The 23,582-nt window shown below is 50.8% G+C and overlaps 1 protein-coding gene across 1 annotated transcript in view; it reads right to left on the bottom strand.

Moving 5' to 3' along the window:
• NKD1 (NKD inhibitor of WNT signaling pathway 1) overlaps window positions 1–22,656 on the bottom strand; it is a 105,559-nt gene extending 82,903 nt beyond the window's left edge. Inside the window, exons 1-3 of the mRNA XM_019980153.2 lie at window positions 22,451–22,656; window positions 22,287–22,319; window positions 21,497–21,630 (exon numbers count right to left, since the gene is read on the bottom strand). Coding sequence (XP_019835712.2) covers window positions 21,497–21,630; window positions 22,287–22,319; window positions 22,451–22,475 — 192 coding nt within the window. The 5' untranslated portion in view covers window positions 22,476–22,656. The remainder of the gene's footprint in view (window positions 1–21,496; window positions 21,631–22,286; window positions 22,320–22,450) is intronic.
• Window positions 22,657–23,582: the final 926 nt, after the last annotated feature.

Here is a 23,582-nt window from a genome sequence, read left to right as displayed (position 1 = left end):
GCTCTGGGGGTTAATAATAAAGACTGTCCCCTGACAGCAGAGTTGATGTTCCTATAGGAGGTGAGCAATAACTCACCCCAAGGAAGTGGAAGGAGTAGGGTGCTACAAGGCAGCAGAGCCCAACATTTTTTGGCACCAGCGACCAGTTTTGTGGAAGATAATTTTTGCACAGACGGCAGGGGGTGGGTTGTGGGGGAGATGGTTTAGGTGGTAATGCAAGCAATAGGGAGTGATGGGGAGTGGCAGATGCAACTTGGCTCATTTGCCAGGCCACCACTCACTTCCTGCTGTGCTGCCCAGGAGGTGCCAAGGACCAGTACTAGTCCGCAGCCTAGGGGTTGGGGACCCCCCCCATAAGGAACAGCAGTGACAAAGGAGCTGGTCCTAAGCGGGGCCTCAGGGAAGGCTGCTCTGAGGCCGTGATGTGGAAGTGGTGTCTTGAAAGGTGGGTAGGGGAAAACCAGGCTAAGAGTGTGGAGAAGAGGAGCCCTAGCAGTGGGACCTGCCTGTGCACAGGCCCTGAGGTAGAAGCATGATGGATGAGTTCCAAAAAGGACCAGAGTAGCGGGGACAGAGGGAGCTCAGGGGAAGGCAGTAGGAGATGAGAGGTGGGAAGGGGGCAAATCATGGGGAGTGTTATAGACTACAGGAAGGATTTTAACATTCACAAATCCCCTGCCTGGGAAGTCACAGCAGGGGATCTATACCGGAGGGTGATTCTGTAAAACCCCATTGTGTTCTGTAAGATCAGCCTGGCTGAAACACAGAGGATAAAATCAGAGGCTGGTGGAATCCTCCTGAAGTGATGTGATGATGGCTTAAACCAAGATGGGGACAGTGAGAAGAGTTGACAAAAGGTGTCCATCTCTTGGCTGTTCAGTTTAGGAAGGGGAGGAAGAGTTGGGAACGACCTCTAGGTTCTGACCTGAACAACAACAGGTGAGCAGAAGGCCCGTCACTGAGCCAGGGCGGCCTGGAGCCCTTGCAGTTCCCTAGGAAGATGAAGAGGGTAGTTTTCAGACAGTTGATGATTGGATGCTTGAGCAACGTGGAGAGACAGCGCCAAGCAGTGGTACCCAGGTCTCCAGTCACCCTGAAACTCCCAAGGCCTCCACACAACCCCCCAGGATGCCATGGACATACACCCTGGGTCTACCCAGCTGTGCAGCCAGCTAGTCATCCTCATCCTAGCTGCTCTGCTGATGGGCCTTTCTCCATCACCTCCTCCCACAGAAGGCAGAGCCTCAGCATCTGTGTCTCTCACATCATGATCTCAGAAGAGGGAATTTGCTTTAGTTATTGGAAGGCTGCCGTCTGCAAGTCCCCAAGCCAGGCCCATGTCACTGACAATTTCCAAGGCCTTGAAAGGGACCTTTAATCCAATTGTCTGTGGCAGGCAGTTAATGGGCAGCCCCTCCTTCCCCCTCCACCTTCCTCCTGGCTTTCCTTTTGAAGGCAGCCCCAGGGAAGAGCTGCCCAGCACAGCCCTGGTCCAGCCCTGACAGCTGCACGCCCACACAGCCAGGAGGGTCTGCCAGGCAGCTGGAGAAGACCACCGGTGCCCAGCCCTTGGTGTCAAACCCCTCTGTGCCTGGCACAGCACTGGCACAGTTGCAGGTGGGGGGCGTATCCCTAGCCATGTTCCTTGCTCAGCATGAAGTTCTGCACAGATATTACAGTGCCCCCAGCAACACATTTTCCAGATGGAAAAACCAAGGCTAACAGACATTATGGTCACCCTATAAATTCTGGAAGTGGATGTCTGACTGCATTCTGCGTCCAGAATGTCACTTATTACATGTCAATATGAGCAATGGTGCTAACTGCCACGTGAACTGCTCTGTGTGTGTCAGGTCCTGAGCTGTGTTTCAAGTCCTCAACCTACACAACAGCTCTGTGGTGTACGTACCATTTCTCCTCCCATTTTACCGGTGAGGAAACAGAGGCACGGAGAGGTTAAGGAACTTGCTCCAGACCACACAGCTAATAAGTGGCAAAGTCAGCATCTGCATCAGGTCTGGCTGTCTCTGGAGCACTTCTTATTCTTTATTATCTGTCCCTACCCATCAAACCAGTCAATCCAAAGGGAAATCAACCCTGAATATTCATTGGAAGGACTGATGCTGAAGCTGAAGCTCCAATACTTTGGCCACCTGGTGGGAAGAGCCGACTCATTGGAAAAGACCCTGATGCTGGGAAAGCTTGAAGGCAGGAGGAGAAGGGGACGACAGAGGATGAGACGGTTGGATGGCATCACTGACTCAATGGACATGAGTTTGAGTAAACTCCAGGAACTGGTGATGGACAGGGAGGCCTGGCGTGCTGCAGTCCATGGTGTCACAAAGAAATGGACATGACTTAGCAACTGAACAACAACAACCCCATACTTAGCCCAGTTGCACTTTTTTCCCTAATCACTTCAACATGAACTATAGGTATACGACAGGTATACTTTTTGTCTATCTGAATGTATGTATACATATGTATGTATGTATATGGGGGCAATGTCATCACCATTAAGAATGGTGTTGAATCTAGACCAGGGCTACGCAGTAGGAACAGAATGGAAGCCATACATGTAATTTTAAATCTTCTATGCATGTGTATCAATGGCACCCCACTCCAGTACTCTTGCCTGGAAAATCCCATGGACGGAGGAGCCTGGAAGGCTGCAGTCCATGGGGTCGCTGAGGGTCGGACACAACTGAGCGACTTCACTTTCACTTTTCACTTTCATGCATTGGAGAAGGAAATGGCAACCCACTCCAGTGTTCTTGCCTGGAGAATCCCAGGGACCGGGGAGCCTGGTAGGCTGCTATCTATGGGGTCGCACAGAGTTGGACATGACTGAAGCGACTTAGCAGCAGCAGCAGCAACGTAATATTGTTTACCTTCCCAAAAGCCTTGAAAGTAATGTTCTGAGAGACTTTTTTTCAATCAAAGAACCCTTTGGAGAGTCACCACCATTCCTAACCAGCAGGTCCCACTTGCGCATTCTGAGGCCTCCTATGGACAAGACACCATGCTAATATGTTCTCAAAGAGATATGAAGACTAAGAACTGTCAAGCAACTAAGGGGGGTGGTTATGAAACAGTTACCAAACCCTACTGCCCTCCAGGCCCTGAGACTCCCCACCTATTATCTTTTCACCCTCCCACTCAGCCTAGAAGGAGGAGGGGTTCGACAGTATCATCCCATTTCACTGATGAGGAAACTGAGACTGAGAAAACATGGATCTTGTCCAGGGCCCACCTATCTGACCTGGCCAACCCAGAGCAGAACTCAGTAGGCATCAGCAAAGCAATGCAAAGGCTTTTAGGAACAAGGAGGGCGGACTGGAGGGAAGGTTTTGGGGGGTTTATAAATGTGTGATGGAGGCTGCATGAGAAGGAAGAAGGAAGCCAGGCTTCTGAGGATGAAGAAGGGGCATTTGCAAGGAATGAACAAGCAATGCATGGCTTTCTGGCAGAAGGCACAGTCAAGGGGACTCTGAAGAGGCAGACAGTGTATCTAGGCACTAGGTGCCTTACAAGTAGCCCATGTGCAGAGCACCGTATGAGGAGAGTCCAAGCTCCATTATCAAGTAAAGCACCCGTTGCCCAACCCACGGGCCATAATGCCAGAGGAATCCACCTTCCCAAAATATTTACCAGAAGGCTCTGGGCACCAGACTCCATTCTGTAAACTTGGGTACCATTCCAAAGCTGAAACGATAGATCTCCTGGAGAGCAAGATAAACTCTCCCTCACATTCTAAATAACGACAGGGAGGTGAGGAAGAGAACGAAATAAATCAACCTTCTCCAACTGCCCAACTTAAAAGGGCTTATGCTCAGAAGCAAGAAGAAGGCAGGGATGCCGTCTCCTTATCAGGCACACGGCTGCTCCAGACACAAACAGAACTCTTGGCAGGCATCCTTCTTCTCCATCGTTGGGGGGAGGGGGGAACGAAGTCTTAATCCGCAAAGGTCAAACTCATCCTCCTTAAGTACAATCAAGCCAATGCTGTTTTTCCCTAATTTCCAGGAAACAACAGTCCCTTCCGTGAGCTGAGGTACAGACTGGGGTTCAAGAAATGAAGCTCGTAAATCTCCAATTTGCTGGCGTGACCCAGATTTCCAATCCTCCACCATGGATTCCAACCAGGAGTCTCATTTGGGACTCGAGAAACATGCCCACTGCACTCCAAGGCAAAGGAAGCTGCAGGATAAGTTGGTTTTGCAATATGTGTAAGGAAGGCCCATCTCCCTGCCTCTGACAATCACCATTGGACATCACGGATTGAGCAAACAAGTACTTAACAGAGATGATCTCGTTTAATACTCCACATGCCCATGAGGTGGATAACTCTGTTATCCCCAACTCTGCTATCCTCAACTTACAAATGGAAATGGAGGCTCAGAGGGGCGAAGACCAGAGCCTGTAAATGGGAGAGCCAGCTGACCCCAGGCTTGCTCTCCAGCTGGGGGCCTTTCCACACTGGTGTGCAAACCTGTTTCTTCCTTTCTCTGCCACCCCACTTCCCTCCTTTATAGCTTAGCCTCCCTTCTGCCCACCTAACAAGCCCCAAATCCCCAGGGAGGGTTAAGAGAAGGTGGGTGCACACCCAGGAGCCCCCCACCCCCTAGGCTCCTGCGTCATCTCATGTCACCTACTCCCAGCTCCAGAAATGCAGCCCAGCCTCTCAAACGGCCCATCCAAGAAGCGGGCTTCCTAGCATAATATTTTCCTCCCACAGAACGTGAGAATAAAGGGCTCTTTGCTTGTCTCCTGAAATAACTGGCTCTCACCATAAAGCAATCTTCTGCCCAGTAAAAATATTTCTGTAAAACTTGGTAACTCTATCTGCAGTTCCTTTTCTGAAAGTCAAAAATCTTGGACAGTGAAACATGGCAGGGACAGACTTTATGACAAGCTCATGAAGTCATGTCTCCCCAGAAATTTCCTCCTTAACCCTGTGATTAATTTGCTGTTAACCACAGGGGTTTTGTGTCTTAATACTCTCAAAGCAAAGCACTAGTCTGCATTTCTGCAGAACAATACCCACCACCTGAGACCTAGTGTCCAGCCAGGTGGGCAGCAGAACCACTGGCTGAGGCTCAGGGGCCAGAAAGGACTCTGCTGAGACTGGGGACCTCCACCAAGCAGACATCATGCACGGGGGAGCTGTCACCTGTCCATGGCCTGTCCACGGCCACGCAGGAGGCACAGTTTATAAAATAAGTGAGAGGTGTCCGAAGATCAGAATGGAAAACCGCTCACAACTAACTCAAACTCACCCCAAGATGGCTGGATAAGTCACTGAAATCTCATTGGCCTCAGTCTGCCCATCTGGAAACAGAAAAGAATCACTCCAGGGAACTCTTGAGTGAACAAAGATGTTCTCTCTGAACCTCTTCATCCATCAAATAGCAACAAAGCCCCTTCCAAATGCTGCCTTGGGTCCCAGAGAGATGGTGTGGGTTCACTGGGAATCAGCAGCTCCAGAGAGGTCTTATCAGACTATTGAGTATGTTTACTGAGTGCTTATTGCACGCTAAGCCTTAAATCGCAACGTGCATTATTTCATTTAATCCTTGAAATGACTCCAAGAGATGAATACTTTTTCCCTTCATTTTACAGGTAAGGAAATTAAAGCCCAAAGTGAATACAGTTCAGTACAAACCCAGATCGGAAGTCCAGGTCCAAAGCTGTGTGCCCCCCTGGAGTAGAGAAGATCCATATAAGAAAAAAAAAAAGTTAAAAGATGAGGTTTTTAAAATATTCATACAAACTGAGGCAGCAGTTCTTTACCTGGGGGCTACAGGTGCCCTGAAATTAGGGGTCAAGGTATAACAGCACTTATTTAAGGGGAAAGACACCATCTGATATAGCAGATTCCCAGAAGGGTCTTATTACCTATCCCCTGAGGATTAAGGATCACCTAACTATGCTCATCACAGAGAGGCTAGGAGCTTGAAAGGAAAGCTATGACTCATGGGGGCTGCATGGAGGAGCCCCACTTCTAGATTCGCATGGCAAATCACTTATGCTCTTCCAAGATCCAATGGCAAGCAATGGTCCTCCCCAGATAGGTAGCTAATTGTCAGGCTGCCTCATCCCCACCCACGCCTGCCAGCTGCCACCTGGAGCTGCGGTCAGTGCGTTTTACATGCAGCACAGATGATGGTTCCATCCATCCAGTGTGCATTCTGCAATCTTCTTCTCACAGGTGATTTTCCTTTAGGGAACCACCTACCCCCACCATCCCAGCCCTTGAGATTTGGAGGGGTGGCTCTCATCCCAGCCCCCACTCCAGAGTGGCCATGTGACCCAGAACTGGCAGAAGCAGAGGGTTTGGTTTTGGGCTGGCCATGGGATCAAGTCACTACTACAGGATCCCAGGCTAACTTTGGTCGAAACTATCTTCTAGTTGGAGATGGAAGCCCAGACTGCTAGGAGCCAAATTTCCACAACCTGAGGGAGAGTCAGCCCAAGAAAGAAGCTGACCCAAAAGAAACCAGAGCTGAGAGCAGAAGCTGCCACCCTGGGACAGAGCTGGATGGAGCTCTAGGACCCAGCTTTCCTGAATTCGGGTTTCCCTAGTGGCTCAGATGGTAAAGAATCTGTCTGCAATGTGGGAGACCTGGGTTTGATCCCTGGATCAGGAAGATCCCCTGGAGGAGGGCATGGCAACCCACTCCACTACTCTTGCCTGGAGAATCCCATGGACAGAGGACTTGGATGGGCTACAGTCCATGGGGTCACAAAGAGTTGGACACAACTGAGTGAATTCAATTCACCCTCCTGACCTCCCTGTTACACAGGTCAATAAGATGCCTCTGTAGGAAACAGCTGAGATGGGCTTAAAATTCAAAGGGTCCTGACTCATCCACATAGAGAAAGGTCACACCTACTTAGTCACAAACCCCCCTGAAGCTACTGCCCTTGTGAATTTTGAAGACCCTGGCTTTGCCGGGGGTGGGGTAGGGGGCACTCTGGCTTTGCCAGAAAAGAAATAGAGGGCTTGGTGGGGAAGGGACCCCTAAGGGCACTACCCTGAGTCCATCCCAACCCCACATCCCCTTCCAGCTATTGGCATCTCTCTTCATTTCTTCCAGAAAAGCGTATCCCTAGAGCTGTCTACATGTGCTATTTTCTCATTTCTCCTAAATGTATTGGCTCTTTGAAAAATACAAAGTGGTGCTTCCTCACTGGAGAAAAAAGTCAAACAATGTAAAAACGTACAATGTGAAAATTGAATTCCTTCTCTCCTCACCATCTCCCACCACTGCACGCCTCGGGGAAACAGAGTTTGACAGTGTATTATTCCAGATCTTTCCATGTGCTTCAGCAAATATATAGAGACACAGGCCTGAACAGACTTTTGTATACTGCAAAAAACAGGACCACCTTATACTGATGTTTTGTTCTTGCTTTGCTCATTCAACAGCATCTCAGGGCCTCCTTCCTATCAGGGTGTAGCCCTCACTCAACCTGGTTTTACCTAATGAAAAGGCTACACCACTGTTTACTGGCCTATCTTCTGGTGATGGATATTTGAGTTAGTACAAGTTTTCCTTCTTTCAAACAACGTAGCCATGGATGTTCACACATGTAGGTGCTTCTGCTCCCGTGCAAGTGTTCCTCAGTCCCTTCAGGATCCATGCCAGTCTCACCTGAGCTATCATTCCACCAAGACAGCTCCTGCCAAACCAGACTGGGCCCACCAGGACCCAAAGTCCAATGGACACCTTTTCTTAGGCTGTCAGCAGTTTCTCTCCAGGAGACCATATCTTCCCTCCTGGTAAAATACTTTGATGGCCCCCCAATCTATCACAGCTGGAGCTTCCCTGGTGGCTCAGATGTTAAGAATCTTCCTGCAATGCTGGAGACCCAGGTATGAACCTTGGGTCAGGGAGATTCCCCTGTAGAAGGAAATAGTGACCCACTGCAGTATTCTTGCCTGGAGAATCCCATGGACAGAGGAGCCCAGCGGGCTACAGTCCATGGGGTCGCAAAGAGTCGGACACGACTGAGTGACTACGCTTTCACTTGTACTTTTCCTTCATTCTATCACATCTCCCAGTATTTGTGTCCCTTCCCCTGAACCTGGGCTGAACCTGTGACTAGTTTTAACAAAGAGAATGTGACGCTGCCAATTCTAGGTCTAAATCCTTAAAAGTTCTGGCAGTTTCCACTTTTGCACTTGTAGGAAGTCGGCCATCATATAAGAAGTCTGATTACTCCGAGACTGCCATACTATGAGGAAGCCCAAGCTAACCCTGCGGTGAGGCCACCTGAAAGAGAACTGAAGCCCCAGACGATGAGCCAAGTGGACCTGTGGCAGCTGGCCCCTCGCTGTTGGAGCCAACCCAACTAGGCCACATGGAGCTGGAGATAAGGTGTCCCTGCCAAGCCCTGCTCAAACTCCATAATCTTAAGCAGATCACAAAATGATTAAGTCACTAAGTTTTGGACTAATTTGTTACACAACAAAACATAACCTACACATCCATCTTTTCTTCACTACATTCTGAGAGGAGGAAGCAAAGGCCAGGAGAGGTCACAGCAGACACCTAATGGCTAAGCTTGGCTCAGGATTCCCCAAAAAGTGTTCTGTCCAGAAGGACTGAGTTTGCAGGATGCAGCTGCTGCTTGTCATGCTCAGAGGCTGGTTTCTAAGGTGAGAGGACATGGGACCCCCAAGGGCCCTCTTCATGCCCTAAGCAAAGGGAGTGGGTGAGCAAGACAGTAATCCTGGGGAATTTGTTCTGACCAAACTGTCAACAACCCAAAAAGCCCTGACGTCAAGAAAGAAAACTTAGGCTCAGAGAGGGAACTTGCTCGAGGTCACACAGCCAGTGAGAAGCAGGGCTAGGTCCTGAAACCAGGCATTCAAACTCAGAGTCTAGACCAGTGACCAAACACCAGTGTTTTCTAACACTTATAGTGACCCACAATAAGAATTATGCTTTATAATGGGCCTCAGTATACATGGGTTTGGGTACAGATATGCATTTAGATATAGACATACCTGGCTTCCCTGGTGGCTCAGATGGTAAAGCGTTTGCCTGCAATGCAGGAGACCCGGGTTCAATCCCTGGGTTGGGAAGATCCCCTGGAGAAGGAAATAGCAACCCATTCCACCACTCTTGCCTGGAAAATTCCATGGACAGAGGAGCCTGGTAGGCTACAGTCCATGGGGTCGCAAAGAGTCGGACATGACTGAATGACTTCACTTTCTTTCTTTTTATAGACATATCTAGATCTATTTATCTATTTATTGGTATGGACATCCATGTCTATATATCCATATATATCTATCATCTATAGACATGCCTGTCCATGACTATCAACTAAACAGAAAGTAACACAAAGCAACATTTACTATTACTACACAGGATGTTCTCTCTTATTTTTGTTTTTGTCTATTTCATTTTTTTTAATACTGGTCACTACATAGATTTCAAGAGCCATGAATGAGCTTATAAGATACAGTTTAAGAAAAAAAAAAAAAAAACTCACCTATAATGAGTTAGGACAGCTCTAAAATCAGACTGCTCTGAATTTGAATCTTGCTAGAGCAAGATTCCACTTCCAAGTCAAATGACTTTAGGCAAGAAGGCAGATTTCCTTAAAATCTCAGTTTCCCCAGCAGTAAAATGGGATAATGACAGTACCTGCCTCATAGTGGGGCTGAGAGAACTCAGTAGTAGGGACAGCTCTTGGCCCAGGGCCTGGCATACAGCAGATGCTCAATGCTGTACCCAGGGTTCAGCACAGGGCTCAGCATACAGCAGGCACTTAACAACCACACTGAAGCTGCAGCCACAGAACCCCAAGTAAGGAGGCAAGTACCCAAGACCGACTGGGGCAGTGGGTTCCTTGAGATTCCAGGACAGGGGAGCAAGGAAAGTGCTCCCAGCACCCACTTGGAAGGCAACTTCCTTCCTGGTTTGTATTAGTTCTCTGACATCATCATTTTGCTTTTGAAGTCTATCTAGATCCCTGGGGGAAAGAAGGCTAAAACAAGGTCAGGGTCAAAAGCTGCCCTGTAACAAGGTACCCCAAAGTAGCACCCTCAAACCTACTCAGGTGGAGCTGCCATGAGTCAAAGCCTGCGTGAGAGCCCTCCCACCCCCAGCCTGTGCAGACAGCTGGAGTAAGAGACACATTTGGGAGGCTCGGGTCTTCCCCAGCCTCAGTTGTGGCCTGAGGGTGGCCAGGCCCATCCTGCTGACAGGCACCTTTTAGGCTCTGCCCCACCCTCTCCAGAGCCCCAGCTCTGTCTTCAAGCTTGAGGCTGCGGGCTTGGGCAGCACATGGCAAACCAGCCAATCAGCTCCAGGCTTTCATGGGACCTGAGATTCTCCCCCATCTCCCACTCAGCCAGAAGGAAGAGAATCTGGAGGGATCAGACATCATTAAAAAAATAAATAAAACTGTGGAAGATTTGCAGCAGATGGACAAGGGCTCAAAACAAGTTGCAACATATAGCATCCTGCCCCACAACCCCCAAGCGCTACCCACCCCTGAGCTGGACCCTGCATTTCTACTTGAACATCTCAGGGACTGGATTGTCCTAAGCCGGACACCAGAAGTGGGTTAAAGACTCCCCACTCAGCAATCATGCCTTGTGGCCTTTGCATTTCCCAAACCCTTTGTCTGAGCTGTTTTTACCAAATGTTTCATCACCGGGCTATTTATCCTTTTGGGACTCAACAACTTAGTTCCCTAAACCAAAGGAGAACCCCTCCTCATTCTCTCTTACCACGCCCTGTTCTTTCCCTTCATCACATGCAGTGCACATTTGGGTGAGCAGCCACTAACCACACCAGACAGCTGCAAGAGGAGGGGCAATGTCTGCTTTGTTCTCCTTGATTTGCCAGTGAACGCATTTCACTCTGAATGACTCCACAAGGTAGGAAATTATGACCGCCCATTCCACAGATGTGAAAGCTGAGGATCTGCAGTAAGCTATCAGGTAACCCAGGGCCACCCGGCTGGGAGAGTTGGGAAGTCTGATTCTGAAAGCTCTAAACACACTCCTGACACCTACTATGGGCACACTCTGGACGCTGGTATAAAAGGGGCCACAAACCACATCTATACTGTACTTACCCTACCTGTCCTCCCATCCTTCTCTCTACCAACTGAAACATACTATCCATGACTCCCCAGCGCCCAGCCTTGGCTTGGGCTGTACCTTCCACCTTGGAGGCAGCCTGAATCCACCCTCCCTGGCTGGGCTCAGGAGTTTAACTTGCTGAGCCTGTCTTCTCAGCTGTACACGGGGGAATAATACATGTAAAGAATGCATGTACAATATTAGGCACTTTAATATTCACTTGTATGTGCTATTATCCCTCACACAGTCATACCCCACCAAAATCTTGTAGGTTTAAATCAACAGTCACAAGCCAGCCCATATCCAGCTGTCTGGGTCCACCCAAAAGAGTGTTTTTGAAAATTTTTATGTAGTTGATGATAATTTTTTAAATTAGAAAAATTTCACATAAAAATCCAGACGGCTGGATTCTCTTAACAATCAAAAGATGTGGCAACACCAGGCCACATTCCCACATGACAACAGCTGGCTGGGGCTGAGGGGCGCTGCTCCCTGGACACGGCACATGTGCTCCCCAGGGCATCCGAGTCCTCCCCACCCCCTGTGTGTCTCCCAGCCAGCCTGATGCATTGGTGAATATGACTTCTCTGGTCCCTGCAGGTCCTTTAGATTCTGACCCTTGGTCTCAGTCTTACCATCCTTAGAGCTGTATTGACATGCCATGTCTTTCAAAAACACCTCCTCCAATCTCTATAACCCTGTGTCTCTTCCTGGTTTTGTAACTGTAAGAGCGAACTTACACAGTTACGATCCGTCCCATACTACAACCATTTTACAGTTTGAGCCCTCACAGCTGCCCTGTGAAGTAGACACTATTATCATCCTCACTCTACAGATGAGGAAACACAAGCACACCCATACTACAACCATTTTACAGTTTGAGTCCTCACAGCTGCCCTGTGAAGTAGACACTATTATCATCCTCACTCTACAGATGAGGAAACACAAGCACAGAGTTGATTAGTCTATTTCATCCCCACCCTCATCCATTACCTGCCCTCCCCTCCCCCCCACCCCCAGTCCTGTGTTGCTCTGTGCCCTCAGGAAGATAACCTTGTGGACCCATTCATCAGGGCTTCCCAGTCTCTGGCTTCTGAATTCAGCTGCCAATGGGAGGCCCCCGTAAGAAACTGGAGGATGCCAGGAGATGGGGGTGGTATGTTTCTTCTGCACCTCCTCACTACTTCTGTACTGTATCTCTGACTGCAGTTAATCCTCCATCTTTATAGCTTCGGCCTGGTCTCCACCTGTCCTCAGCTGTGATTCCTACATGGATCCAATCCAAAATATCCAACACATCCTCTCTGGCCCTTTTTTGCCCTTGCGGGGTGGTAACAGCTTCCTCCTATTGCCAGGGACCCACCAGATACTGGGTACCTCAAGACCCCATGAAGGCTCCCTAAATGCTGCCCATAGCTCCGGAAGCTAATTTCACTTAGACTCTCCGGAGTGGCTCTGTTTCCCACTAGATCCCTGGCTGACAGAGGTTCGACACTGTGTCCAAGCTCCCACAGGCAGAAAACGGCGCAGCAGGATCTGAACCCAGGACACTGGGCCGCAGAGTCCTCGCTCTGTAACCACCCCCTGACACTGCCTGGTGTTCTATTCTACTTCTCCCGGTCCTTCACCCGCCTGTGGCCCCCTCAAGAGTCCCCCGGGTGGCCCTTGAGAACTAAGCACTGTGCCTGGATCAAGGCAGACCTTCCAGAATCTCTCCCTCAGCCCATAGAATCAGTCACTTGATTCCTCTTTATCCTCTGAAGTATTTTTACAAGGGAGAGCCCATCCTTCCCCACATTCCTTCTTCCCCTAGATCAAAGGGCTTACCTCTGTCCTGCTGGTCCCTCACACAGGGCCCCTCACACACTTGTCTCTGCTCTGCACAAAGACCAAGCTCCATGGCATGGCTGAGAAGGCCCCCAGGCCCAGGCCGTGACCCCTCTTCAGCCAACTGAACTTCGATCAGTATCTCAAACAAACTGCCCTCTTCATCACAGGGCTTTCTCACATGTGGTGGGTCAGTCCAACAGACACTCATGTGGCTGTTAGGTGTTCTCTCCCCTTGCCTCGCTCATCACTACTCCTCTCCCTATGCAACTCTGGGCTTAAATCACAGCTCCTCTGAGACCACCTGTGACCCTGGACCAGTTCACACTCTCTGCTCCAGACTTTCAGAGTGTCTAGAGAAAGTCTTTCAGACTTTCAGAGAATGCCCAGAACATTCTCTAACATTCCCTAAATATTGTCATTATTCAGGAGATAACTTTTCAAACATGGGCCAATCAAACATGAATATCAATGCAAAGTAAAGTATTAGCAAATCAAATATGTGCTAAGTTGCTTCAGTTGTGTCTGACTCCTTGTGATCCTCTGGACTGCCAGGCTCCTCTGTCCATGGGATTCTCCAGGCAAGAATACTGGAGTGGGTTGCCATGCCCTCCTCCAGGGGATCTTCCTGACCCAGGGATCGAACCCACATCTCTTATGTCTCCTGCATTGGCAGGTGGGTTCTTTACCAATAGCGCCACCTGGAAAGCCTAGTAAATCAAATATAGTAATATTTTAAAGCATCAGTCTAGCACGGCAAAGAAAGATTTAGTTTAGGAATGCAAAGAAACTTAAACTCTAGGAAATCTGGCAATGTAAATCATTCATATAAATCACACATTATATTAGCAAAGAATCATCAGCTCCATCAATACTCCAATAGCATTTGATAAAATTCAATAATTATTCCTGGTTTAAAAAATCTTAGCAAGTCAGGAGATACAGAAAGCTTTCTTAATTAGTTAAACAATGAACATCATACTTAATAGTTATGAACCAGTCAAGGATATTCTAACCAATGCAATAAGATAAGAAAAATAGATGAGAGGCAAAGGTGAAAGTTCAGCTTCACGAAACTCTAAGTTCTATTCCTCATAACTTCCACAACATCCTAACCACACTCAAAAATCTGTGGAATGAACAGCCACCCAGATTAGGTCTGATTCCCATTAAGTGTTCTCAAAGTACCCAGAACCTCTCCTTTGAGGCATAAATCACGACTTAGATTGTGTAATTTGTTTTTACAAACCCTTATCTTCTCCGACTAGAATGTAAGGTCCATGAAAACAAGGACCACGCTCTACTGACAGAGCAGATGTATACCTGGCATAAAGTCAGTCCTGAATTTCTATTGCACGGGTGCATAAATGATTTGAATAGAATGCATTCAATACATAGTTTCTAAATTCCAATAAACGTAATAAATTTTATCCTACTTCTCAGCTAGAAGATTTGAGGCCCAGGGAAGGGAAGGATCCTTCAGCTAATGCCACACACCACTGTGAAGCCCACCCATTACCCTGGGTTCCTCTGAAAGGTGTCAGCCACACATAGGCCACAGCCCACATGGCTCAATAAGTAAGGAAAGTGAAGCCCAGAGCAATTCTCAGAGCCCTTGAAACAAACACACATCCAGGACACACCCCGGTGGCCAGAGTCACCTGGTAAGACCTGCCTTTCTGGACGTGCTGCCTTTCTGGGGCGAAGGATGACTTCAGCGGAGGGACCTGAGGCTTCCCTCTCAAAGCCCTGTGACAGGTACCGCGTGGATAAACAGCCCCCTCTGCTTTCCTGGGCAGTTATCAAAGAATTAGTTATGTCTCTGCAAATGCTTGTTTGGAAAAGGTTCTCCACCCCACCTGGGCTTGGCAGGAACAGCAGCATCACCAAGCCTGCCCTTTGGGGAGTGATCAGCCTTTTCCTCCAGCTCCTGAAGGAACTCGGCCATTCTTCATGTGCAGAGTCTGAAGTGAGCCATAAAGAAGCAGGCAGCTTCCCAGGATAAACGGAGCACGGTGACATCAAAGACTGCCTTCCAGATTAAACAACTGAGGCCTTCAGCTCTCTCTGGCGTTTCTTCCAGGATATTCTGGGCTCCTGCCTCAGTTCTCCCTTGGATGGAATGGCAGATATTTTGTTTGTGAGAGTCTGAATTTTTTCCTTCCTCGGGGAGTGGGGGAGGGAGGAGGCGAGGGGAAAGGAGGGGGAAAGAGAGTGAGAGGAAGAGAAAGAATGTCTGTGAGAGACAAGAGCCACAAAAAGAACATGTGTGAGTAGAAAAGAGAGCGGGAAGTCAGGGAGGCAGCCTGAAGTGCCTGCTTTGGAATCCAACAAGTGACCTAAAAATTCTAAAGTTGTGAACCTTCAGTTACAGTGAGTGAGGTTGCAAGAACCCTCGAGCAAAGAGGATTGTGTATGTGTGTGTGCTAAGTCGCTTCAGTCGTATCTGACTCTTTGTGACCCCATGGACTGTAGCCCGCCAGGCTCCTCTGTCCATGGGATTGATTCTCCAGGCAAGAATACTGGAGTGGGTTGTCATGCCCTCCTCCAGGGGATCTTCCCGACCCAGGGATCAAACCTGTGTCTTTTATATCTCCTGCATTGGCAGGCGGGTGTTCTTTACCACCAGTGCCACCTAGGAAGCCCATAAGGAGGATTGAGGGGTTCCTGACTTCCTGGGGCCCACAGATCTCCTTGTGGGCCCCTGACCCTTGCCCAGAGGGTCACAATGCACTCCTCTTCCTCAGACACATCTGGTAAACTGAGGCAGGAGACCCTCCAGCACAGGCCCACAGCAATTCTGGGGTAGGACAGGCTCTCCCTGGGATTGGCGTGTCACTACACCCCCTGGCCCTTGGGGTGCCTCCCTCTGCCAATCCCATGGCTCAGGCGCCACATCCTACCCACAGCTGGGCTTCTGACCTTCCTCCCACACAGGGCAGCAGGGGCCACCCCTCACTCAAACAGCTGGGGCAATGCCCCCCAGTCCCTGGGCATGACACTGCATGCTAATCCACTCTACAGAGCATGCTGGTATCTGGACCAACAGACTGGCTGCCAGGCCAGCTCCACCCCACCCACCTGTCCAGAGGGACAGGGAGCTCACATGTGCCAAGAACCACTAAACTGTGGGGGGGATTTGTAAAATCTAAAATTTGTAGCAAGAATGAGCACCAGAGAGTTCCAGACCCCACAGGACGCACAGCCACTTGGAGCCCACAGTCCCTTCTCGAGGGCTCAACCCAACCATGGACACTAACGTGCCGGGGCCTCCCCCAGCTCCTGCTGCACAAACCCATTCCCTCTTTCCACACTTCCTTGCTCACTGGCCCAGCCTCTCATGAATGCCACTGTCTGCCAATGCACCTGTGCACATGCTTATTCTTCATCTCCTTTATTAGACTGGAAGCCACAGGAGGACAGGCACCACCACTCTGTGATCTGCCACTGTAGCCTCAATGCCTGTCTTGGCTAGGGAGTTCATAATTAATAACAATTCATTATTGATCATAGTGAATGAACAGCTGAGAGTCTGGAAGAAAAGGCCAAATTATAGTCTGTCATTTATTCCTGCTTTCAGCTTTACCTGGACGGAGTAGGAAGAGGCAGTGATGGTGACCTAAACCATCTTCATTCATTCTTCATTCATTCACTGAGCAAATTTATCATGAGAGCCCACTGCATGCCCTGGGACTGCCACAAGGAAGACGGATTCCTCAGGAGGTGATTCTTCCTTTGCTGACCGTTCAGCCTTGTTGCTTTAAGGCCTCAGAGGAACAGTCTGGCCCCTGAGCCCAGTGCCCAAGCTTCCTGGTATGAGGAGGAATACGCTCTCTCCAGTCATCACCCGCATTATCGCCTCACTCTGACCCCCCCACAGGGCGAGGGGATTAAACATTTCCCAAGTCTAGAAGTTTGTGGGACATACTGCGGTTGTCTCCTGGTTTAGCTTCCCACTGCGTTTACGACAGACTGCACAAGGTGTGAATGTAGAGTGTCTATTCCTGAGCTTGAGGGAAAGCACACACATAACAGCCTGACTCGGGGAACCAGAGTCCTTCTCAAAAACAAAAAGGTTTGTAGGGAGGATAAGACACTCCTCGAAGCCTCTACAAGAGACCCCGTCACAGAGATGCATTAATGTATCCAGAATGACACCCTTGCCCACTTTCCACCATTCTGAGGGACCCAGACCTACCGGAAACCAGAAGCTCCCCCCAGCACTCTGCCTAGCTCCAGCTTGCCCATGCTCTCCTCCCCACCCCCCACGGGTCCAGAAAGCTGCCAGGTGCGGCTATGAAGCTGGCCTGGGTGCCACAGGCAGAGGGCACCCTCCATGGAGAACTCAAAGAAGTCAGTGAGTGGAAGCCCAAACGCCTCCTCTAGCCTCAAAGCAAATCATCTTTTAATTGTGAAACACCAAATATTTAATTTATGCTCTACCTCAAATGTCAAGTCCACCTCCCGGCACATAGCTTTGAAACCACGTAAGGAGGCCTAACACTTTCCATATGGTGAAGACATGGGGCCTTTTAATTGTGCCAACTGGTATCATTCAAGGGTAATTCCCCTGGAATCCAGCACTCAGGCAGCAGCTGGGCCGGCCTCCAATCTCATCACCCAGCCCCATACGTCCCCGCAGGCTCCCACCATGCCTGCGCCCTCCCAATCTCCCCCAAATATCAAAATGCACGAGGTGCCCCTAATCAAATTACCAAAGCGCCTGGCAGCCACCTTTGATCCAGAGGCAGGCTTGCCTGCACCAAAGTGCTCAGCCTGTTTTCTTCAGGCGACTTTGCCATAAAAGAACAAAAGGACCAAACTGTGGGTTGGGGGAGGGGATGGTCTTAAATCCAGAGGTCAGCGTGCATATATGCACACGCATGTGCACGCTACAGGAGGGTTCACAGACACGCAGATTCTGCTTCTCCAAGTGTTCTCCTATCAATGTCTCCTATCAATATCTGTGTCCATTTACTCCATCTACTAAGCTTGTTAATTTTACCCATTATATCTTCCAGATCTAACATTTCCAATTGCTTTTCTTTTGTTAATGCCTGTTGCTGCTTCATGCTTCTAACACCATCCTTTATCTCTGAGATTATTATGCTTACTTTAATGTCTAATTATCTAGCACACAGTTGCCTGGCATACAAATTGTTCGTGTATCATTCATCTTCTGTAGAACTCATACAGCTTGCATGTCTCCTTATTTTTCTCCTCAGAGCTCATATTCCCTTGAAGCTCATCATGTACCACTAAAAGGGCAGATGTCTTAACCTGTGTCCCTCCTCTGGTTTCATAATCTGGGCCCCCATCTCCACCTTCCCAGGGCCTCAGGAACCTGCCAGGCTTTCCCCAGGTTCTACACTTTATGAAAAGTTACCTGCCAAAACTCTGCCAGAGATGAGCAGGTTATTACACCCGTTTTGCAGATGAGCTCATTAAGGTACACAAAGGTAAAATGGTTTATACAAGGTGACAAGCTATTGTGGCTGAGACTGACCTCATTTATTCATTATTTTTTGGAAGGGTAGGCATGGGTTAATTGCCGATGAGGTCACCCTCTCACATCCCAAGATCTTGCATGAAACTAAGACCCACCTTAAACGTTTACTAAGCTACTCAGACCCCCTCAGGGAGGAAGAGGGCAAGCAGGGGCCCCTAACGCTTCTGCCTGCCTCACCCCAAAGTGCTCGGCAGCTGGCCAGCATGCCACCTCTTAGGAATGACTAAGTGCGACCCCCTCCAGGCGGATGCTCTGGTGCGGGAAAGTACTAGTAAGTACTCCAGAAAGGGAGAAAACCAGAGTCCACACCAGCTGGCTGGCAATTTTACAGGGTTATGAGGAGGATTAAGACAATGTAAGCAAAATGCTTGACACACATGGGTGCTTAATAAATAGTAGTTATCTTTGCAATAATAATACTGCTGGTTGGATGAGCCAGGAATGTGTCCCCAGCTGCCTTGGTGAAAGGCTGGGTGATGGAGTAGAGACAGAAGCCATTCCCAGGACAGGGACAGGTCTGGGGTGGGGGGTGGGGGTGAAGCTCTGCCAGCGCTTGGAACGAAGCACACTTCAGAGCCCACACCCTCCTACATCCTGATGAGATAATGGAAGAACCCAGAGCCACCCTTTCCGTGCCCCTAGAACTCACGGAAACTAAACAGACCGGGGGTTGCCTACTGCAATCCCGTTTAATATCTCAAAGTTAAACTGGGGGTATTCTTTCTCATTCACAATTTTGACCAGTTGTACTTAACATTTTTCTCAGAATCGACTTCAGACTATCTGTTTCAATTTAGCTTCATCCTAAGCAATAATATCCATGAAATCAAGGGTTTGATGTCCCAGCTATTTTATTTTTTTCTGGTAAAAAGAAAAAAAATGTAACTGTTAAGATAAAAACTATTCCTCTAAGTACTACTTGAAATCACCTCGCAGGCACCCACAGGACAGCCCCACACCTTGGGCTCACCCTGGCTTCTCCCGAGGCCAACTCCACCTCTGCAGGCTCAGGAATGAGGCCAGCAGTGGGGGGAAGCCAGGCGTCCGGGTCCCAGTCACCAAGCACGACTCCCAAGGAGGCAGAGTTTCTCTCTTCTGAATATCCTGGATGGCAGGGCCCACCCTCCACCACCCAACATATGTCACACTGATGGCTCTCGGGCTCACATCTTCAAAAGTGCTTTGAACAAACACTAATGACCCCTCAGCATTTCTCTGCGAGAGGGGGCTGGGAAAGGAGGGGGCAGGCCCCATCCCATACTGTCCTCAGCTGGGGGAAGAAACCAGGCAACAAAATTCCCGTGACTTCACCAAAGCCACAGACTTAAGCTGGGGCCCCCTCTCCCCCCTCCCCCATTTTCCCCAATGGCAACTTTTACTGGCTCACATCCCTCTTGCTGGGAACACTACTATTTAATTAAAAACGACAGACTTTTGTTTTCCTCTCCTTCCTTCCTCCTCCCTCCCATCCTCCAGGATTGGATGCCAAGGAGACCCACCAAAAACATGCGGGTAACATTTGTTATGGCTTTGAAGATAAAAGTCAATTGAAGTAAGCCCTCGCTGTATTTCAAGTTTCCCCTAAAGCATGGAGCAAGCTGCCTGGCAGTTTAGGAAAGAAAAAAAAAAAAGGACTGCAAATAAATGTCATTCTGCAGGAATACTTTGTAAAAATAAACAGGCTGAAAAAACCCAAAACTTGATTAATGGAAATCCACTCAGTTGGCCTCTGTCTTGAGCTGCAAAATGCATTTGTTCATATGGCTAAATCGGATCATTTTCATTGGGCTTTAAATAAATAAGGAGATCAAAAACTAGAAATGGTGGGGGGAAGAAAGGGAAGTTTGTACTTCTGTTTTTAAAGGGCCCTAACTGCAGTGCCCCCTCCCCCCACCCAGCGCTGGCCTTTCCTAGGGGACAGTAGCTTCAATTCTAACCTAACCAACAGATGAAAAGAAATGCGGAGGAGAAAGCCCCCTGCTCAGCAGTGACAGTGTAGGAGGGGATGGGGGAGCTTCCTCTAGATGCAGGGGTTATATCATACATGCACAAGTCAACTATCCACAGGCTCACCTCCTGCAACTGACTACACTCAGTCCAGGTTCCACGACCCTAACACACAGACATACACACACACACACACACACTCACACACATCTGAAAACTCCACTGGCCCCTCCCCAGCCTATGAACAAGACCAAAGGACTAACCAGACCTGAAACTGAGTCTGTTCCCCTCTAAGTTTAAGAAAAAAAATTAAATGTCACATCAAAAAGTTGATTCATCCTTTGATCCTTGGCTTGCTCGAGTTCCACGCAGACCATCTGAAAGCCCTGTGCAGAGTTCCAGAGCCCATAGGACATCTGTGAACACCAGTCCCAGGCCAGGAGCTGCGGCTGGACTCACTCACTCCCCTGTCACATCTATTGCTCCCCTAGGAACAAATCCAGCCACAGGGACTCACTGGGTTAAGGCTGGGGTGGGCCAGACTAGAGCACAATGAGGCCCTCTCTCTCCTTGTGCACCAAGCCAAGGGGTCTCCCAGATCTCAGTACCCCCCAAGTTCTGCCCCCACCCAGATCACTGCCTGCTCTACTGGGACTCCAAGGCAGTTGGCACTGATGAATGCCACAGACACTTGGAACACATTCGGAGGGCAGCACAGTCCTGCCTTTCACCCAGACACCCCCAACCGCCTTCCCTCTTCCCTAGCCCAACTCCAAATCCACCTTTGAATGCTGGCCACAGAAACAAGGAAGAAATCAGAGCAAGTCCCCGAATCCCTCCAGCACAGACAAGTTCCCCATCAACTGGCCCACCTCACCTAGGACCTTTCCCCCCAGGCAGCCCTCTGCTCCCCAACTGGCCCCTCCATATGTGTCACCAGGAAGGTTCCCCGAGGCAGGGGGTGTGTAGGGTGATGTTGGTGGGGCAGGGGCACCTAAGGGATTTCTGGGCTTATAAGTTGTGCCAAGAGATGCTAAAAGTTGGCTGGGGGGTGTATGGAGACCCATCTCTGAGGTTGAAAGGGAGATAAGTGGGGATCGTACCCGAGCTCCTCTGCCAACAGTGCCCGCTGCCCGCAGCTGTCGGGGTCCCGAGCTGCCACCCGGGCAGCGCTGCCTCCCGATCCACTCCTCGATGCCTTTCCGAGCCCAGGCGGCGCTCACAGCGAAGCTGTCACCTGGAGCGGGGACGACATGAAGCCCCTGAGTCTGGCCCCTAAGCTCAAAGTTACCCGAGAGAAGAGAGAAAGAGTGGGCGAGGCAGAGGCAGCAAGGGACCAGGATGGTGCTGAGAGCTGCGCACGATCCTGAGAGAGGGACGCAGGTAATCAGGAGAAGGGGGTTCTCCAAGCGAAGCCCCGAGAGCAGGGACCTCGAGGCGAGCCAAGAGGGACACGTCTGGGGATCAGGAGAGCGAGCGCCAGAGGCCAGGACTGCGGAGAGGAGGGACAGACACGGGGTGAGGAGAAGAGGGGAACTGAGGGTCAGGAGAAGGGACGCAGGAGCCAAGATCTCGGAGGGAGGCTGACGACCAAAAAGAGAGGAGGCAGGCTCTTGGTGAAGGGGCGGCAGTGAGCGCGGAATCGGGGTACCGTAGGGGAGGGGTTGAAGGTCAGAAGAGAAAGTACTGGATAGCGGGGAGCGGGTAGGTGGGGCAGAGAGGGGGACACAAAGTGTGCTCCAAGGAGAGGGTTTGTGGGACTGGTGGCTGGAGTAACGGGTGCGGGTGGCCCTGGTAATCAGATCCGCGGGTTAGGCCATTCCGCTGCCGTCCGCGGTGCTTCCCCGTCTAGCCCCCACCCTCCTCCCCGGTCCGTGCCCCGCACGCCCCTACCTTCCGGGCTCTCCCTGCGCTTGCACACGGCGGCTGCAGGCACAATGCGCGCGGCGGCGGCGGCGGCGGCGGGAGCCGGAAAGAAAGGAGAGGCAGAGAGTTAGCAATCGCGGGGACGAGGGCGGCGGGGGCCAGGGGGCCGGCGCGCGGGCGGGGACACTGACCCGGCTTGGAGTGAAGTTTCCCCATGCTGGGGGAGCGGCTGGAGGGGGCGTCCCTAAGCCATGCGCCCGGCCGGCGGGCCCTGAAGGCTCGCCGCGCCTTGTCTCGCTCTCCTCCTCCTGAAGCAGCCCCGGAGCTGAGCGGAGCCCGAGGAAGCGCCGGGACTCGCTCCTGCCGCTGTTGCCGCGGCCGGACTGACGCCCGGGCGAGCCGAGCCCCCAGCCCGCCGCCGCGGCCTGCGCCTCCCCGCGCGCCCATTGGCCGGGCGCGGCGCATCAAAGGCGAGGCGGACCGCCGAGGGGGCGGGGCCGGAGCACTGGGGGCGGGGCGTGGAGAAGGGCTTAGGGCTGGACACAGCGCCCCCCTCCAGGCTTCGGTCTTTGACCCGGGCCGGCGGCTGGGGACCCGGGACTGGGGACTAGAGGTGGGGTTGGGTGGTGGAGGGAGGCGGAGGAGCTCTGGTCAGTAGGAATATTGGGACAGACACCCTCTTGGGTTCTGCCCGCTGTAGAACAACTGCTCCTCTCACAACGCTGCTCACGGCGCTGTGTGTTCCCTGCGCTCGATTTTTCCTGGAAGCGGACTGAATTCTGCGGCTCCACTTTACAGGTGATGAAACTGAGATCGGAGACGAGATGCTGCTCGGAGCGCCCGCGAGCGCTTTGCCCTTTCCCAAGTCTTGCACGGTCGGACTTCGGCAGAAAATGTTCGCTATTCCCCGCCCAAAGCCCGCCCCGCTTCTCCTCCGAACCTCTCTCTAGGCTTCGATTTGGTTGTGCAGGAGAAGCCCCCATTGCGCCTCCGGCCAACTGTGGACCCAGCCAGCTCGCGGCGGCTACAAGTGTCCGAAAGCCGCAAGTTGCCAGCCAATCGCTCTGTCCTCTCCTCCCGGGCCCGTGGGTGCCCGCCGGGGGGTCGGGGCGCGCTGCCAGCTGTGCGGCCCGGAAGGGGGTAACCGCTGGGTCTTTGATCTTCCTGGGTTTCCGCTCCCCGCTGCAGTTCGCCAGACCCAAGGGCTTGTTTGTTTTGTCTGGGGAGGTCTCTGCGGAGGGGAGGGCGACATCAAGGGGTTCCACTCCACCTTTGTGGTTCTCAGAGAGCACGCCTGCTCTGCTGGGGACACTTGGGGCCTGT

The sequence above is a fragment of the Bos indicus genome, chromosome 18 (assembly GCF_029378745.1).
Source record: "Bos indicus isolate NIAB-ARS_2022 breed Sahiwal x Tharparkar chromosome 18, NIAB-ARS_B.indTharparkar_mat_pri_1.0, whole genome shotgun sequence".
Lineage (NCBI taxonomy): Eukaryota > Metazoa > Chordata > Mammalia > Artiodactyla > Bovidae > Bos > Bos indicus.
Note: the sequence above shows the minus strand (reverse complement) of the source record. Positions and strands in the feature narration are given on the sequence as shown.